The 360-nt window shown below is 51.4% G+C and overlaps 1 protein-coding gene across 1 annotated transcript in view; it reads right to left on the bottom strand.

Annotated features, from left to right (window-relative positions):
* Positions 1-23: 23 nt before the first annotated feature.
* CSUI_011001 (uncharacterized protein) overlaps positions 24-360 on the bottom strand; it is a 3,648-nt gene continuing 3,311 nt past the window's right edge. Inside the window, exon 1 of the mRNA XM_068071102.1 lies at positions 24-360. This exon is cut by the window's right edge and continues 3,311 nt beyond it. Coding sequence (XP_067916922.1) covers positions 306-360 — 55 coding nt within the window. The 3' untranslated portion in view covers positions 24-305.

Here is a 360-nt window from a genome sequence, read left to right on the forward strand (position 1 = left end):
TGATCCCTGCCCCTGTCTCTTACACGCTCGACGTATCGCTTCAACCGCTTTGCGTATCTGTGCTCGGCTTGTTAAAATTAATCTCTGTTGCTGTAAAACCTCGATGATCTGCGATCTTGCGGCCGATGGAAGATCCGTCCATGTGGGGCCTTTCTTGGGTGGAGAAAGAGATGAGGACGAAGAGGAGGATCTCTGGTGTGCATTCCCACCTGTCGTTCCTCGATCTCCATGAGTCGCATGATGATGACGGAGAGCCGCACGTGTTATTTGACGAATCAATTGGGCAGCTGCTGGTGGGGATCGCCTTATATTCGAAGAAGATAACGGCGGTAAGGAAGGTGGTGGAGAGCTTGAAAACGA

The sequence above is a fragment of the Cystoisospora suis genome (assembly GCF_002600585.1).
Source record: "Cystoisospora suis strain Wien I chromosome Unknown contig_9213, whole genome shotgun sequence".
In the NCBI taxonomy this organism is placed as follows: domain Eukaryota; phylum Apicomplexa; class Conoidasida; order Eucoccidiorida; family Sarcocystidae; genus Cystoisospora; species Cystoisospora suis.